Consider the following 15,636-nt stretch of genomic DNA (forward strand, 5'->3'; position numbering starts at 1 on the left):
TCTGTAAGGGAATGAAGGCACAGTTACTCAGCCTTTGACAAGCATGGAGGAAGACCAAAGAAGGACAGTACCATCGAGAAACAGGTGTTTATTCAAACGGCAAAGCAGCTGAGCTGAGGGCCTGCTGTAGGGTTGGTGGTCTGCGGTCCACAATTACAGAAGCAGCAGGAGGCAGAAGGAGAAGGAACAGGGAGAGACTAGGAGAGCAGAGGTTATGGGGCAAGGCAGTGAGGGACCAGGGTACTATCACACATGTGATAGTGAGCCCCCTCCTCTCCTTTTGAAGGCAGGAGACTTAGCCAAGAAAGGTAAGGCCGGGTGTCACAGGGCAGCTCCTTGCATCCTGGTTCTTCTCCAAACTCAGGATTTTGTTTCCAGCCAAGGTCCTAAGTTCCCTAGTTCAGGTCCTGGCTCTCTCTTCCTGTATCCCTCATCCATGATGTGAGAGGCTCAACCCCGTCAGAAGGACGCTTGGGTCAGAGTGTTTGGGTTCCTCTCTTCACAGTGAAGTCAGCAGAGCCTCCTTGTCTTTGCTTTGGCGTGGAGCCTGGCTTAGCCACTGATTGCAAAACAAGACAAGCTCCCACTCAGGAAGCCAGAGATGAGGGGTGGGAAGAAGGTCTAATGAGGTGGATAGCTCTAGAACTAAGAGGGAATGCTGGTTAGATGAAGTCTGAGGACTGACAACACCCTCATCCTGTCCACCTTTGGGGGTAGCTCTCTCCATGGCTCTTGCACACATGCCCTGAAATTCAGGTGCCCAGTGGGTGAAAAGCAAGTGGAGGACAGATAACTGGAGAAAACATTAGAGGTATATCCAAGGTTTTGCACAGTCATCAAATAATAACTGGCTTTGACGTTGGAAGCTCAGAAAAGTTAACTAACAGAGCTCCAGCCTTGTGGGCTGGCATTCCTCTACCAAGCCACCTTCCTGTTGTGTTGAAAATTTTCATTCAGTGTTTCTACACACGCACGCGCGCGCGTGCGTCACCCCCTGGCCAACTGAGCAGATGTTTACAGAATTGGAAAGGTAGGCACCAGCAGAGCCAGGGACCCTGTGGTGAGGTGTGGTGTCTAGTTGTGAAACATGAACCCAGAAAGTGAGAGAGATGTGGGAATGAAGGCAGTTAGTTTGGGGTGGAATTGGGGGACAGGTGGAAGACAATAGTCGACTGCAGCCTTTGCCTTGGCCAGTTTCTACTGTGTTGGGCCCAGCCTGGAACCCTATTGTGCTTGTGCCATTTTCTGCAATCTTGATTTGGTTTTGCTCTTCTCTGGTGGGGAATGAGAGAAAACGGGAAAACCAGCGCCCTGAGGTCCTGGGTCCTCTCTAGGAAAACGGGGGATAGGGAAGTTGCCAAGAAGCAGAGAATGTGGCCAACTGAGGGAAACGGAACAGCAGTCAGGGTGGTCACAAAAGGCACAAAGTAGTCCCCAGCTACCAGCTGTAGTAGTTCTCTATACCCCACAAGGCTCTTCCTTTAAATCATGGCACTTCTGTCTGGGGACTGACTGGGACAGCGGTCACTGGCCAGGCTCTTGGTACAAAGGCAGGAAGGGCAGCTCTGGGAGGGGGTCTTTCAGCCGCAGCACTCCCCGGTCCAGGTCGATACAGCACTGTGGGGTGGAGGGGGAGAGGTAGGCTCACCTCAGCACGGAACCTCCCGCGCCCTCTTTTATTCCCCCTCCCGTTTCCCACAGCTCTGCCTGCTCCCTGCTGTGCCCTATTCCCTTCACCTGCACCCCGTCAGAAAGGGATCCAGATCTCCATATTTTTCACCTGCGGGCAGGTCAGGACCCTCTAAGGAAGCAGAGGTGTGGTGCACAACACGTCTTTCGCCCCTGGCCCTAGCCCGGACTGCCACACCTGGACCACCTGCCTCTTTCCCAGCCCTTGGTCAGGCCCCAGAGTGCTTGCATCGGCTTTACCTTGAGAGAAAGCAGAGTCTGCAGTCCAAGACAGAATTCAGGACTCTCAACATCTGCAAGAATCATTTGAAAACAGAAGATTCTGGAGGGTACCTGGTGGTTACTGCGGTTCTCCTGTCAGCACGTGGCCCTTCTCAGCCCACCCCACCCCACCCTCCAGGGCACAGATGTTGGGGATAGTCAGAGCACCCTTGGGGCTACCTTGTCTGGTGCTGGCAGGGCTGAAAGTCTCTGCCTTGGACCCGCTCAGCAGAGAAAGGTAGAAGAGTTGGGAAGCAGGGCTGTTGGTGAAGGGACGACTTACCCACCACCTGGGCCGAGCACGCCACAGTCTCCTGGCCTAGCTGTAGCTCCAGCTGCTCCACCTGGGCCGACGACCCGGGTGCCAGGTCCCCCCCTGGGGCTTTTAGGACCTTCTTCCCTAACCTGTGTTGGAAAGCAAGGGTTATAACCAACACAGCCCCCATCCTCTTCCCTTTAGTCAGCTACTGTCCCTGTCCTCCTCCACCACCACCACACTTTGGGGGGTTCTCACCCAATCTCTGGCCCTGGGGTCGTCAAATTTTTTATAAAAACCGCCCACTTTTGCAGTGCTGGTCAACCTGGTCCCTACGTGCAACCAAACAGCACCGTGATTGGCCCATCATGAAAGCTGGAACGCCCACTAGTGGGCGGTAGGGACCAGGTCTACCAGCACTGCAAACGTGGACGGTTTTTTATAAAAAGTTTGACGACCCCTTCTAAATCCTTGTCTTCTCTGCCAGAGCCACATTAACTTTTTGTTAAATAGCAGCTTTATTTATTTATTTATTTATTTATTTATTTATTTATTTATTTATTTATTTATTTATTTTACAAGGACAGAGAGAGAGTCAGAGAGAGGGATAGATAGGGACAGACAGGAACGGAGAGAGATGAGAAGCATCAATCATCAGTTTTTCGTTGCCACACCTTAGTTGTTCATTGATTGCTTTCTCATATGTGCCTTGACTGCGGGCCTTTGGCACACTGAGTAACCCCTTGCTTGAGCCAGCGACCTTAGGTTCAAGCTGGTGAGCTTTTTTGCTCATGCCAGATGAGCCTGCTCTCAAGCTGGCGACCTCGGGGTCTTGAACCTGGGTCCTCCGCATCCCAGTCCAACACTCTATCCACTGCGCCTTTGCCTGGTCAGGCAAATAGCAGCTTTATTGAGATACAGTTCATATACGATAAGTCTCACCCTTTTCAAGTATGCAATTCAGTGGTTTTTAGTATTCCGAGTATATTTACTACTACCTCATTTCAGTATAGCATTACTCCCAAAAGAAGCTCCACCCCCATCACTATTTTAGGCCATGCACTTACCCTAGGCGGGTGAGGCATCCAGTGGAGATCTGGTTGTAGTGGGTGCCTGTGTCCACAGCCACCCTAAGCACCTGGTCCCGACACTGAGAAAGAGAGTCATGAGGGATTCAGTGAGTCCCAGAAGAATGGACTGGGACCTTCACCTTTCCAACCTTGAATGATTCCCTTTCAGAAACCAGCAAAGGGAATGAACTGAGTCTTTAAAAGTGGTTTTTGGCCCTGGCCAGTTGGCTCAGTGGTAGAGCGTCAGCTTGGTATGTTGATGTCCCAGGATCAGTACCCAGTCAGAGCACACAGGAGAAGCGCCTATCTGTTTCTTCACCCCTTCCCCTCTCGCTTCTCTCTCTCTCTCTCTCTTCTTCTCTTCTCCAATCCTGCAGCCATGGTGAGTTGGCCTCAGGCGCTGAGGATAGCTTCACAGTCTTGGCCTCTACCTCAGGCGCTAAGAAGAACTTGGTTGCTGAGCAACAGACCAACACCCCTGATGGGCAGAGCATCGCCCCCTAATGGGCTTTTTGGGTGGATCCTGGGTGCATGCGGGAGTCTGTCACTGTCTCCCCACCTTTCACTGAATAAAAAAAAAAGTGGTTTTTGTGGGACTCATACAATTGAGGCAAAACTGTCTCAGATAAAGGAATCAAAAAAGAAAGTGAGCTGCACATGGTGGTGAGTCCATCTGTTTGGGAATGATTTGACCAGAAATGGACATCTGTTTGTTTAGAGGAATTCTCGGGAGGCTGAGGTCCACCAGTTAGAGAAAGGTAGTTCAGCATTGAGGAGGGATGAGGAAATTGAGATACTTTGTTAAGAAATTCAGATGTGGGTAAGAGAAGCATTCACCATGGGAAGCAAAGGAAGACATGTTAATTTTCTTTTGGATATATACAGACATTCTGGGTTACACTTGGATATTTGGATGTCACAAACATGCAGCTCTCTTATTCCAAATATTTACTGAGCATCTACTATGCACAGATGTTACTAGAAGGCACAGCAATGATACTGTTCTTTCAGAGTCTGGGGAAGTGAAATGTAAACTACTGTATGGTTGAAAGTCTTAAGACCTATGAAAGGATTGTCAGTAAACTGCCCTTGACATTAAGAAGAAAAATAGGAAAAGCTATTTCCTACTGGGGAAATCAAAAGGTTTCAAGGAGGAGGTAACATTTGAGACTTAAGAGTTTATATAGCATGTGGACATAAAATGATTGCAAAGCAGGCAGAGGAAATGCTGAGCAAAGGCCAAGGCATAGAGCAGCAGGCATTTATCAGGAAGGTTCAATATTGGTTGGGCAGCTAAATGGCTCCAGAGATGACAGAGCCGTCATATGAGCTTTTCCAGGAGGGTTGCCTTATCCACCCATGCACACACCGTTCATTCTGTAGAGCGCACTGAAGAGCATTTACATCTTCACATTTAAAGATTATACCCCGATAAACGAAAAGGACAGATGGTGGTGACAGATGGAATTGCACAGAGGGAAGATGGTTTGAGGCAGAGAGTGAAGATAGAGGATCCCATTTTCTGATCCAGTCTTAGGGTTCCTTTTCTCCCTCCCTCATTCCCTCACCACCCAGGGCAGAAAGGAGAGTGGGAGAAGTGAGCCAGTCACAGGCAGATTGTTAATGAAAGCCAGTGCCCTGGGCAGCCTCTCACCTTGCAATTGACCTGAAGAGCTGGACTCTCTGGCGTGCTAGTCATCCTCCTGTTTTCCTGGCCATGAACCAGGGCCTGCACCAGGGGAGACTCCCCCTGACTCCGACTCTGGCTTCCCTCTACCAGGCGTCTTTGGATCACGCTGCGCGGCTGCTAGCTCCACCACAGAGAACGAAGGTAGACAGGTCTAAAGCCGAGTATCCAAGCTGCTCCATTCCACCTACTTAGATATCCCAGGACGTTGTCCCAAACCTCACCCCGTCCTAAGTCTCACAGGAGTAAGAAAGGGGCAGGAGCTTATCCAAGGATCCCAGCAGTCAGATCATTATAGCAGAGTGAACTCAGTATCAAATCATTCAATTTTCTGGGACACCAATAGATTCCTCAGTGTTGAAGAAATGGGGAACAGCCCATATAGGTCAGACTGATTAATATTAGCCGAAGGTACATTTCAGGAACTGGTATTATGCTTGGGGGAAATTCTGTCTTGAGTCTACAACCTTGTATTTTTTTGGGGTTGGACATCTATACCCTCTTTGACCTCATCCTTCAATGGGTTGCAGCTCCCAGGGGTTGATGGTATGATGAAAAGAGGTCAAAGTAACAGAAACAAAAAAGGGAAAAGTCAAAATCTTCAAAACTAGGATTCTGGGAGTCATCCTTGGAGCCCCCTTCACCTGTAACCCCACCCCACCCTGTCCAATCACTTTCTAAATTCTAATAGTTTTGCCTCCTGTGTGTATAGTCCATTCCCGCTATTACTGCCTTTATTCCAGATGCACCACAGCTCTCCTGAATCACTGGAACGCCTCCTTACATCATAAGAACCTGCCTCCAATACTGTTGCCTCCCAAATACACCTGCTCAAAGCCAATGATTATCTAAAACCCTCACTACGCAAAGTGTGGTCCTCAGATCAGCAGCTTTAACATCACTTGTTAGAAATGCAGAAAAACTATTAAATCAGAGCTTCATTTTAACAAGATACCCAAATGATTTGTATGCACATTAAAGTTTGAGAAGTAGCCTGACCAGGCGATGGCGCAGTGGATAGAGCGTCAGACTTGGATGCAGAAGACCCAGGTTCGAGACCCCGAGGTCGCCAGTTTGAGCATGGGCTCATCTGGTTTGAGCAAGAATTCACCAGCTTGGACCCAAGGTCGCTGGCTCAAGCAAGAGGTTACTTGGTCTGCTGAAGGCTCATGGTCAAGGCACATATGAGAAAGCAATCAATGAACAACTAAGGTGTCGCAATGCGCAACAAAAAACTAATGATTGATGCTTCTCATCTCTCTGTTCCTGTCTGTCTGTCCCTGTCTATCCCTCACTCTGATTCTCTCTCTGTCTCTGTAAAGAAATTAAAAAAAAAAAAGTTTGAGAAGTACCCAAAGAAAGCAAAACTAACCATGTTACTTCTCTGGTTAAAATCTATAAAAGCACCTCCCTGCCTCATTGCTTACATGGTAGAGCTCAACCTTTTTTTTTTTTTTGGTATTTTTCTTTTTAATTTTTTAATTTTTATTTATTTATTTATTTATTTATTTATTTTATTTTTGTATTTTTCTGAAGTTGGAAACAGGGAGGCAGTCAGACTGACTCCCGCATGCGCCCGTCCGGGATCCACCCGGCATGCCCACCAGGGGGCAATGCTCTGCCCATCTGGGGCGTTGCTCTGTTGCAACCAGAGCCATTCTAGCACCTGAGGCAGAGGCCACAGAGCCATCCTCAGCACCCGGGCAAACTTTGCTCCAATGGAGCCTCGGCTGCTGGAGGGGAAGAGAGAGACAGAGAGGAGGGAGAGGGGGAGGGGTGGAGAAGCAGATGGGCGCCTCTCCTGTGTGCCCTGGCCGGGAATCGAACCCAGGACTCCTGCACGCCAGGCCGACGCTTTACCACTGAGCCAACCGGCCAGGGCTGTATTTTTCTTAAGTGAGAAGCAAGGAGGCAGAGAGACAGACTCCCTCTCCTCATGCACCCAATCGGGATCCACACAGCAAGCCCACTAGGGGGCTATGCTCTGCCTGTCTGGGGCCATTGCTTCATTGCAGTCAAAGCCATTTTAGCACCTGAGGTGAGGCCATGGTGCCATCCTCAGGGTTCAGGCCAACTTTGCTCCAATGGAGTCTTGGTTGCAGGAGGGGAAGAGAGAGAGAGAGAGAGAAGGGAGAGGGGGAAGGGTGGAGAAGCAGATGGGCGCTTCTCCTGTGTGCCCTGACCAGGAATCGAACCCAGGCCATCCACATGCTGGGCCAACGCTCTACCACTGAGCCAACTGGCCAGGGCTGAGCTCAGACTTTTTAAGGGGATCTATAGCCCAGATGAGCCAGTCACTGCCTGAATCTGCCTGGTCTCACCGTTCGTAGCCCACTGTGCTCGGCTTATCTGCCCCAGCTACGCTGCCTGTAATGCTTGCAGCAGGCTGTTCTTCCACCTCCGTGTGGTGCTTCTGCTCTCCCCTATTCCTGAGACTGAATGATTAGCTCAACACACTTCGTTCAAGAACTATCCAGGAGAGAGGTCTGGGATTCCATGTGCATTTGGTAATTAGTGCAGGTTTACTTTCCCCAGGAAGCCTTCTCTGACTTCTATGCTCCACCCACAAGGCTAGGGTAGCTCCCTTTGTCATGCTTCTCACAGATGTTACCTGTGGATTTCACTCCCCCATTAGCCTGGAGAGTACTTGAGATAATGCCCGTGTATCACATTCATCTTATTTTCCCAGGGCTTAGCTCAGCATGCAGTAGTCACTCAATGAATGCTTGCTGAAGAATACCGTGTCTCTCCAGGCTCCACACATGCTTCTCCACCTGCCTTCTCTCCTTGGGAGCCTGGGATTGTTTTTCCACCCATGGGCTAACGAGGCCCTTGAGGCTGCTCCCGCCAGCAAGGCTGCCAGCAGGAGACCCAGCTCTGGGAAAAGGGCAGCCAGCCCTGGGACTGGCCAGAGAGAGTGGCTCTGCTGCAGTTCCCAGCTCTCCTCCCACCTTTCCCACGGGGACGGCCCTTCTTCAGGGCCAAATCCATGTCGGATGGTCCCCAAAGGGTAGAGGCTATAAAGTCCTAGCGACTGGGAGCCAAAGAACCTGCTTCCCTTTCCCACTGCTTCTCAGCTGTGCTTGCTATGCTTGGGAGGAGGGACACCCCCTGAAGGTTCTCTGAATTTAAATGTCAGTCTGATCACTTTTCCTTTTTGGGGAATGCTAGGATGTCACAAGGGGATTGCCTGGCCTCTGGGCAGGGTTCCTGGAGGGGGAACCTTTGGCTCGGAGGACTTTGAAAGATAGGGCTAGGGCAAGAAGGGCAGTGAGGGGCTGTGATTACCTCTAGGTTCCCAGGTAGCTGGGGCTGCCAGAGTGGCCCAAGGTGCCCAGAAAGGGCTTTGTACCTCTCAGGTTACAGAAGTGCCCACCCTCCTCTCAGATCCTCTTAGTAGGTGATGGAGTGAGCAGAGTGCCTCCAAACCTTTGCACAAAAGACTTTCTTTCTTCTATGAGCAAGAGGCTGGATATGATTCCATGTTCTCTGGACCCTATTAGAGCTTCCTTCTCTCTCAGGCTAAATGGAATAGTAGCTGAATGAATGTTAATAATTAGCATTTAGGCCCTGGCCGGTTGGCTCAGCGGTAGAGCGTCGGCCTGGTGTGCGGGGGACCCGGATTCGATTCCCGGCCAGGGCACATAGGAGAAGCGCCCATTTGCTTCTCCACCCCCACCCCCTCCTTCCTCTCTGTCTCTCTCTTCCCCTCCCTCAGCGAGGCTCCATTGGAGCAGAGATGGCCCGGGCCCTGGGGATGGCTCCTTGGCCTCTGCCCCAGGCGCTAGAGTGGCTCTGGTTGCGGCAGAGCGAAGCCCCGGAGAGGTAGAGCATAGCTCCCTGGTGGACAGAGCATCGCCCCTGGTGGGCAGAGCATCGCCCCTGGTGGGTGTGCCGGGTGGATCCCGGTCGGGCGCATGCGGGAGTCTGTCTGACTGTCTCTCCCCATTTCCAGCTTCAGAAAAATACAAAAAAAAAAATAATAATTAGCATTTAGATAGTGCTTTCTCTCATTCAGGCACTGTTCTAAGTCTTTCATGTAACTCTTGCAACAACTCTATGAGGTAGACACTTTTAATTTTATCCTCATTTAATAGATAAAGAAACTGAGGCACAGAGACAAAAAGTAACTTGCCCACATTAGTAAGTGGCAGAGCAGGATCTGAATCCCAGCAACATGGCTTCACAGCCCATGCTCCGAACCACTGTCTCCGAGGGGAATGCGTCTGTGCAGTTTCCCCTGATCCACTCTCCTCATTACTGTTACCCCCCCACCCCGTTCCCTGTGGAGACCCAAGCTGCTGCAGGGGGTGGAAGGAAGGAGCCTGGAGGGAGGTTTGGAGGGAGGAAAGGGACAGGTGGCCTGGCAGAAGCTGTAGGAAATCCTGATGCTTTGGCAAGAATGGAGGCCTCATTCTGAGGGTCAAAAGGCAAATGAGTGTCCAGAGCTGGTATGAGGCACTCTGGTTTAGGGAGCAGAGGGAAATCCCCTCCCTAAACTGGCCAGTCCTCCAGGCCCTCCCAGCTGTAGATGACTCCAAAGGCACCTGTGTCCCTAAAACCTCTACTCCCAAATGGCAGAGCTCACTCCAAGGTGAGCCTTGGATGGGGGGGGCACTGAGCCATGACATTGGGATCCCTCAGAGCCACCAAGTCATGGGAATATCCCTAGTGGAGAGCTTAGAGTGGTCAAAGGGAGCCCCCCAATTTGTTGGGACTGCCTGTCCCCCACTCTTAGTGAGGGAGGGGAACCTGAAGGCTTAGGGTCCGCTCTTAAATGTCCTCCCCCCTCCCCTCAGGGTAGGGGGTGGGGAGATGGAGAGAAAGGGCCAGAGGACTTCTGGGGGGTGGCAGGGGAGGGGGAGGGGGAGAGGGATGCCTCACCAAGTCCTTGGAGGTGCCCAGCCTCTTGAGGCTGTCCAGGGGCAGCAGGTCAGCAGAGTCCTTGTGCAGGAACTGGGTGGCTTGTTTGAGCCTGCGCTGCTGGCTCAGGTGGGCTCGGTCCCGGAGCTCTGCCTCCTGTTGCCTCCTGCTGGGGTCTGCCCCCTCTCTCCGGGCCTCCTGCCTGGTGCTCATGGCTCCTGCGAGGCTGGATGAGCTTGGTGAGCCTGGTGGGGGCTTCTGAGGTGACCGCCCCTGTGTCCCCTCTGCCTGCTGTGTCCCCGTAGCTTCCAGCCTGTCTCCGTCCCGGGCTGCAGCTCTCCAGACTGGAGGGTCTTGGAGGGAGGAAGAGGAAATGAATAAATAATGTACGGGAGCAACCACGTCAGACGCCGATTCCCAGAGAGTGCAGTAGAGGGAGCGAGGCTCCGCTGGAAAAACCCAGCACTGGAGAGAGGGCGGCAGGACCTGCAGCTGGCCGGCTCCGCGGCGTCTTCAGATCTGGAGTCCTGGCCAGGGTGGGCGGTGGAAGGAGTGAGTGCATGTGTGAGGGGCTGTAAAGGTGCTGTGGACTGTCAGGGTGCCCGTGCCAGGCAGAGTGCGTGGAGGTGGCAGCCTGCATGGGGTGCTAGTGTGAATGAGACGTGTAGGCGTGTGCACCCATGGTGTGGGTGCTCATCTGCTCTGCCACCCCCACCCACATCCCCATCTCCTCCCCCTGTGGTTCTTGCAGTCAAGGGGTTGGAGTGGGTAAGCCAATAACTAGGCTTGGAACCAGAGGGGGCAGCACCAGAATGTCTTCCTCTCCTTTCCTCCCCCTCAACAGGAGAGACTTTGCCTTTCTGGGCTCAGCCTTTCAGTGTGGCACGTGTCAGACGGGTCTTTAGCTCATTACTCTAGGTGTGGGTTTCCGAGGTGGCAAGAGCAGCTCTGAATCTCCCACAAGTCAGCCAAGCTTCTGCCTCTGTTTTATGTAAGGATCTTCCAGTCCTGGCTCTTCTAAAAAAGTGTCAGAATTCAAGCATGCAGAAAGTTATAAAGAAGAACCAATACGCTTTACTTGTGGACTTCCTTTAAAAAATAACTTACAAATAATATAGCTGAAGCTCCACTTACACCTTCCCTTCTTCCTGCATAACATCCCTGCTGAACTTGGTGTTTGTCTTTTCCACACTTGTCTTTATACTCTACGCATACATAGGTACACATATTTTGAGCAATAGAGATTTAGCTTCACCTGACCCATTATATATATTCTTCAGCAATTTGTCTTTTTTTCATTTTCTTTTTTTTTTTTTTTTACAGAGACAGAGTCAGACAGAGGGATAGACAGACAGGAACGGAGAGAGATGAGAAGCATCAATCATCAGTTTTTCATTGCAACACCTTAGTTGTTCATTGATTGCTTTCTCATATGTGCCTTGACCGTGGGCTCCAGCGACCTTGGGTCCAAGCTGGTGAGCTTTGCTCAAATCAGCTGAGACTGCACTCAAGCTGACAATCTCAGGGTCTCCAACCTGGGTCCTCCCAGTCCGATGCTCTATCCACTGCACCACCGCCCGGTCAGGCTGTCTTTTTTTCACTCAATATTTTACTACTGAGATTCATCCATGAGATATGTATAATTCTAGTTTACCACTTTTGCTGCTGTATAGTATTCCTCTATATGAATACATCATATCTAGGAAATTTAGGTTTTCGGGAGTTTTTTTCTGACAACCAATGCAGCTATGAACTTTTTTGCACTTCTGTCCTGAGAACATGTATAAGCATTTCTCTAGAACAGTGATTCTCAACCTTTCTAATGCCGTGACCCTGCAATACAGTTCTTCATGTTGCAGTGACCCCATACCAAAAAATAATTTTGGTGGCTACTTCATAACTGTAATTTTGCTACAGTTATGATTCGGAATGTAAATACCTGATATGCATTATGTATTTTCCAATGGCTTTAGGCGACCCCGCCGAGGTTGCGAACCACAGGTTGAGAACTGCTGCTCTAGAATGTAGACCTGAGAATGGAATTCCTTCCTCGTTTGTGTGTAATGCCAAACAGCCCTCCAAGGTATGTACCCCAGTCAGCAGTGGATGGGGTGTCCTAGGGCTCTGCTAGCATCAGACATTTTATAGCCCTGCCTCATCTGTCTTCAGATTTTTCTTTCCAGCCTTTTGTCTTCACCATCATCAAAATGCTTTGGTCAAGCACCTGCTCACATGTGTTGGACACTCACAGAACGAGCACCCCACCAGAGCCCTACTCCCTAGGGACTTAGTCTGGTCCAGACAGCACCAAGACACATGCTCAGCCAGAAAAACCAGACATCACTGGTCTTCTACGTACCCAGCCTCTTTGAGGCACATTCACAACCGCTACAGTGGTATGAAGAAGAATTGTGTCATGATCCCCATTTACAGATGGAGAAACTAGCTGGGTGCTATGGGTTGATTTGTGTCCCACCCAATTTCTGTGTTAAAATCCTAACCTCCAGTACCTCAGGAGGTTATCTTGTTTGGAGATAGGGCTTTTACAGAGATAATAAAGTTAAAATGAGATCAGTAAGGTGGGCCCTAATTCAATATATGTCCTTATAGAAAGGGGAAATTTGGACACAGAGGCACACAGGAAGAATACCATGTGAGCACATAGGCTGAGAATGGGGAGATGCATCTACAGCTAGTGCTCGACTTATGACCACGATTTGTTCCGACAGACCGGTCGTAACACGATTTGGTCGTAAGTTGAGTAGGCTATATGTACAGTACTGTGAAATGATGTTATAAAAATCTTTAAGTCAAAGACAAAGACAATTTCATCTTGGTAGACATCTTGGGAGGGGTTTGATGAAAAATATCCAAGACACAAAACACAAATTGCTGTACTGAGTCCGGGATAACAGTTGAAATGGCACACGCGGAGATGGTAGTGCTGCCGGAAGCTGGTCCGCACTGTCGTAAGCCCAGCTGGGCAACACTTGCGCTGCCAGATGTGAAGCAGTCGTGGCTAGCGATTGTGGTCGTAAAGACGAATGGTTGTAAGTTGCATAGGTTGTAAGTCAATCAATACCTGTACAAGCTAAGGAATGCCAAGGATTGCCAGCAAACCACCAGAAGCTAGGAGAGAGGCATGGAACAAATCCTTCTTCACAACCTTCAGAAGGAACCAACCTTGCTAACATTTTGATCTTGGACTTCTAGCCTTTACAAATATGAGAAAATAAACCCTGGCCAGTTGGCTCAGTGGTAAAGCATCTGCCTGGCATTGTGGATGTCCTGAGTTCAATTCCTGGTCAGGGCACACAGGAGAAGTACTCATCTGCTTCTCCACTCCTCCCCCTCTCACTTCTTTCTCTCTCTCTCTCTCTCTCTCTCTCTCTCCCCTCCTCCTGTAGCCATGGCTTGATTGCAGTGAGTTGGTCCTGGGTGCTGAGGATGACTCCACGGCCTTCACCTCAGGCATTAAGAAGAGCTCAGTTGCTGAGCAACAGAACAACGCTCCTGATGGGCAGAGTATCACCCCTAGTGGGCTTGCCAGGCGAATCCCAGCTGGGGTGCATGCAGAAGTCTGTTTCTCTGCCTCCCTTCTTCACACTGAACTAAAAAAAAAAAAAAAAAAAACCTGACCAGGCAGTGGCGCAGAGGATAGAGCATTGTAATGGGATACGGAGGACCCAGATTTAAAACCCCAAGGCCTCTGGCTTGAGCATGGGTTCACCAGCTTGAGCATGGGATCATAGACATGACCCCATGGTCGCTGGCTTGAGCCCAAAGGTTGCTGACTTGAAGCCCAAGGTCACTAGCTTGAGCAAGGAGTCACTCGCTCTCTTGTAACCCACCCCACCCCTGGTCAAGGTACATATAAGAAAGCAATCAATAAACAACTAAGGAACCACAACGAAGGATTGATGTTTCTCATCTCTCTCCCTTCCTGTCTGTCCCTATCTGTCCCTCTCTCTGTCTCTGTCACACACACACAAAAAAGACAATAAATTTCTCTACTGTACATTGCCCTGTTCTTGGTACTTGGTTATGGCAGCCCTGGGAAACTAATACACTAAGACTTAGAAAACTTGCTCAAGATTCAGTTATTATATGGCAGAGCCAGTAGTCAAACCCTTGTGTACTGTCTCCCAAGTCTTGCTTAGTTTCCATTATGCCAAAGGAGAACACTGATAGAAATGATAAAGATGAAACAAAAACCAAACTATAGTATGGGCCCATTTATCAAGCTCTGGCCCACCAGATCCTGGCTTCAATTAGACACAGTTTTAGTGGACTATTTCAGCTCCCTCCCACGCCTTAACATCCATCACCACAGTGGTGGGATTCAGCTAGTTCACACTGATTCAGCAGAACTAATACCTAATTTTTTGTTGAGTTCAGCAAAACCGGTTGTTAAAATGTCACTTGTAATCAAGGTTCTCTCTAAGGTGGGCACCTGGGCAGCCGCCCAATGTGGAAATCACAAATTTACATTCCTTCTTCTTTTTTAACGTTCATCTTTTGCAACAGCATATTCTCAGAGCCCATAGTAATGTTCGTTTCATCTATAGGTAAAGGAGTGGGATCCTGTTCCTGCAGTGAAAGGATGGTTAAGGATAAATCACACAGCCAATGACACTTGGATAAAAGCGAAGAAAATTGCAAGCGAAGACGCCAATCAAGAAACAATATGGAGGCCCTGGCTGGTTGGCTGAGTGGTAGAGCATCGGCCTGGCGTGCAGGAGTCCCAGGTTCAATTCCCGGCCAGGGCACACAGGAGAAGTGCCATCTGCTTCTCCACCCCTCTCCCTCTCCCTCCTCTCTGTCTCTCTCTTCCCCTCCCGCAGCCGAGGCTCCATTGGAGCAAAGATGGCCCCGGGCACTGAGGATGGCTCTGTGGCCTCTGCCTCAGGTGCTAGAATGGCTCTGGTTGCAACAGAGCGACGCCCCAGATGGGCAGAGCATCGCCTCCTGGTGGGCGTGCCGGGTGGATCCCAGTCAGGTGCATGCGGGAGTCTGTATGACTGCCTCCCCGTTTCCAACTTCAGAAAAATACAAAAAAAAAGAAAAAAAAGAAGCAATATGAAAATATCTTAAATAATAGTTTTATTGTTTTTTGTCAGGTATTATTTAATATTTTTCATTAATATTTTAAAACTCTTTTTATAACAATCTAGTTTTATGTATCTTTTATTCTTCTTATTTAAGTATTAAATGCATGAAATAATAAACTACCTTTCGGTGTATCTTTTTTTTTTTTAAGTTGGAAACAGGGAGGCAGTCAGACTCCCACATGCACCCGACTGGGATCCACCGGGCACGCCCACCAGGGGGCGATGCTCTGCCCATCTGGGGCGTCGCTCTGTTGCATCCAGAGCCATTCTAGCGCCTGAGGCAGAGGCCACAGAGCCATCCTCAGCGCCTGGGCCAACTTTGCTCCAATGGAGCCTCGGCTGCGGGAGGGGAAGAGAGAGACAGAGAGGAAGGAGAGGGGGAGGGGTGGAGAAGCAGATGGGCGCTTCTCCTGTGTGCCCTGGCAGGGAATCAAACCCAGGACTTCTGCACACCAGGCCGATGCTCTACCACTGAGCCAACCGGCCAGGGCTCGGTGTATCTTTTTTATACTTAAAAGTCATTAGGCAGAGAATCGGTTACTACATTATTTGAATCCCACCACTGCATCACCACCACAAATTTGCCTGGGATAGAGGTTGAAGAAGGATCTGTTGACATGTTGAGCTGGTTTCTGTTGGTGGTTTCCATGGGATTACTGTATGCACTGACAGATCAGTGAGTGACCTCCATACTGTGAT

At 49.9% G+C, this 15,636-nt stretch overlaps 1 protein-coding gene across 1 annotated transcript; it reads right to left on the minus strand.

The window, feature by feature from the left end:
- Positions 1–92: 92 nt before the first annotated feature.
- NRIP2 (nuclear receptor interacting protein 2) lies at positions 93–10,297 on the minus strand. Its single transcript, XM_066254773.1, has 6 exons — positions 9,848–10,297; positions 4,931–5,083; positions 3,274–3,356; positions 2,234–2,355; positions 1,930–1,982; positions 93–1,617 (listed from the first exon to the last, which is right to left on the minus strand). Exons 1-6 carry the CDS (start codon positions 10,037–10,039, stop codon positions 1,525–1,527), a joined length of 696 nt encoding a protein of 231 aa, XP_066110870.1. The 5' UTR covers positions 10,040–10,297; the 3' UTR covers positions 93–1,524.
- Between the last annotated feature and the right edge of the window lie 5,339 nt (positions 10,298–15,636).

This window comes from Saccopteryx bilineata, chromosome 2 (genome assembly GCF_036850765.1).
Source record: "Saccopteryx bilineata isolate mSacBil1 chromosome 2, mSacBil1_pri_phased_curated, whole genome shotgun sequence".
Classification (NCBI taxonomy): Eukaryota; Metazoa; Chordata; class Mammalia; order Chiroptera; family Emballonuridae; genus Saccopteryx; species Saccopteryx bilineata.

What these genes read in the sequence shown, in the direction of transcription:
- NRIP2 (XM_066254773.1), bottom strand. Translation starts at nt 10,039, where the DNA reads ATGAGCACCAGGCAGGAGGCCCGGAGAGAGGGGGCAGACCCCAGCAGG. An exon ending in TGGGCACCTCCAAGGACTTG is followed by an intron (nt 5,084 to 9,847) that starts GTGAGGCATCCC and finishes TGGTGGAGCTAG; the next exon opens with CAGCCGCGCAGCGTGATCCA. An exon ending in CTCTTCAGGTCAATTGCAAG is followed by an intron (nt 3,357 to 4,930) that starts GTGAGAGGCTGC and finishes TCTCTTTCTCAG; the next exon opens with TGTCGGGACCAGGTGCTTAG.